The 956-nt window shown below is 56.4% G+C and overlaps 1 protein-coding gene across 1 annotated transcript in view; it reads right to left on the reverse strand.

Moving 5' to 3' along the window:
• EMH_0006100 (uncharacterized protein) overlaps positions 1 to 956 on the reverse strand; it is a gene marked incomplete at both ends in the record, with an annotated part of 6,221 nt that overhangs the window by 981 nt on the left and 4,284 nt on the right. The window contains one exon of the mRNA XM_013497433.1: positions 125 to 915. Within this exon, the coding sequence (XP_013352887.1) occupies positions 125 to 915 (791 nt within the window). The remainder of the gene's footprint in view (positions 1 to 124; positions 916 to 956) is intronic.

Genomic DNA, 956 nt, shown 5'->3' on the forward strand with positions numbered 1-956 from the left:
CGAGCTGCTTAGGGGGGATCGCCTCCCGTAAGCAATCCTCCGAAACCCACTCGGGATTGCGTGTGCCCGGCCATTTGACGTAATATTCGCGTTTCCGATGGCCGCGGCGGGAGTCGATTCGCACTTCGAGAATCTCTGTATCCTCGAGGCGGGGAAGCTCGCGAGGTCGCTGTTGCTGTTTCCTCGCTAGAGTGCGAGGAAACCGAGGAGATTCCCGAAACTGTTTTAAGAAGCCCACGTTAATAGTGTGGTGACATCTCCACGTTGGGGGTAAATCGATAATATACGCCAAGGCGTTGACCCGAGAGCGGACCGCAAACGGTCCAACCCATCGTGTGGCGAACTTTTTGGGTTGCTCGCCCTCCTGCGTGCTACGGAGGGCGTGCGAATCCACCAGAACCAAGTCGCCCGGGTTGAAACTGACTGCGGAACGTCGTTTATCATAGTTTCTGGCCTGACATTCCTGTGCTTTGCGGATGCGTTCCCTCGCTGCTGCAAGCTGTGTGCCGAAGTCGGAAGCCACAGTCTGTCGGAGCTGGCTTCCAACCGCTAGGTCGAGCGGCGGATCGGCGAGTGGAGTTTCGGTATAGACCAGGGACGCCGGGGAGCAGCGAGTGGACGAATGCACAGTAGTGTTATAAACCCATTCTGGACAAGCAAGAAAGTCAAGCCAGTTAGATATGTTCTGTTGGGTGTAAAGCCGCAAATACTGCACCAGCGTGCGGTTAGTCCGTTCGGTCTGGCCGTCGGCCTCCGGATGGTTGGCGGTGGTCATGTTGTGGTCGATGCCGAGCTGTTGCATGAGGGTGCGCCAGAAGGCGCTAACGAACTTCGGATCCCTGTCGGTAATGATGCTTTTGGGGAGGCCGTGGAGCTTCCACACATGATTAATGAATAGTTGGGCCACTCCTTCCGCTGTGACCGTGCTCGAGCAGGGAATAAAGTGAGCGTATTTG

Source organism: Eimeria mitis, genomic scaffold (genome assembly GCF_000499745.2).
Source record: "Eimeria mitis Houghton genomic scaffold, Emh_scaff267, whole genome shotgun sequence".
Classification (NCBI taxonomy): Eukaryota; Apicomplexa; class Conoidasida; order Eucoccidiorida; family Eimeriidae; genus Eimeria; species Eimeria mitis.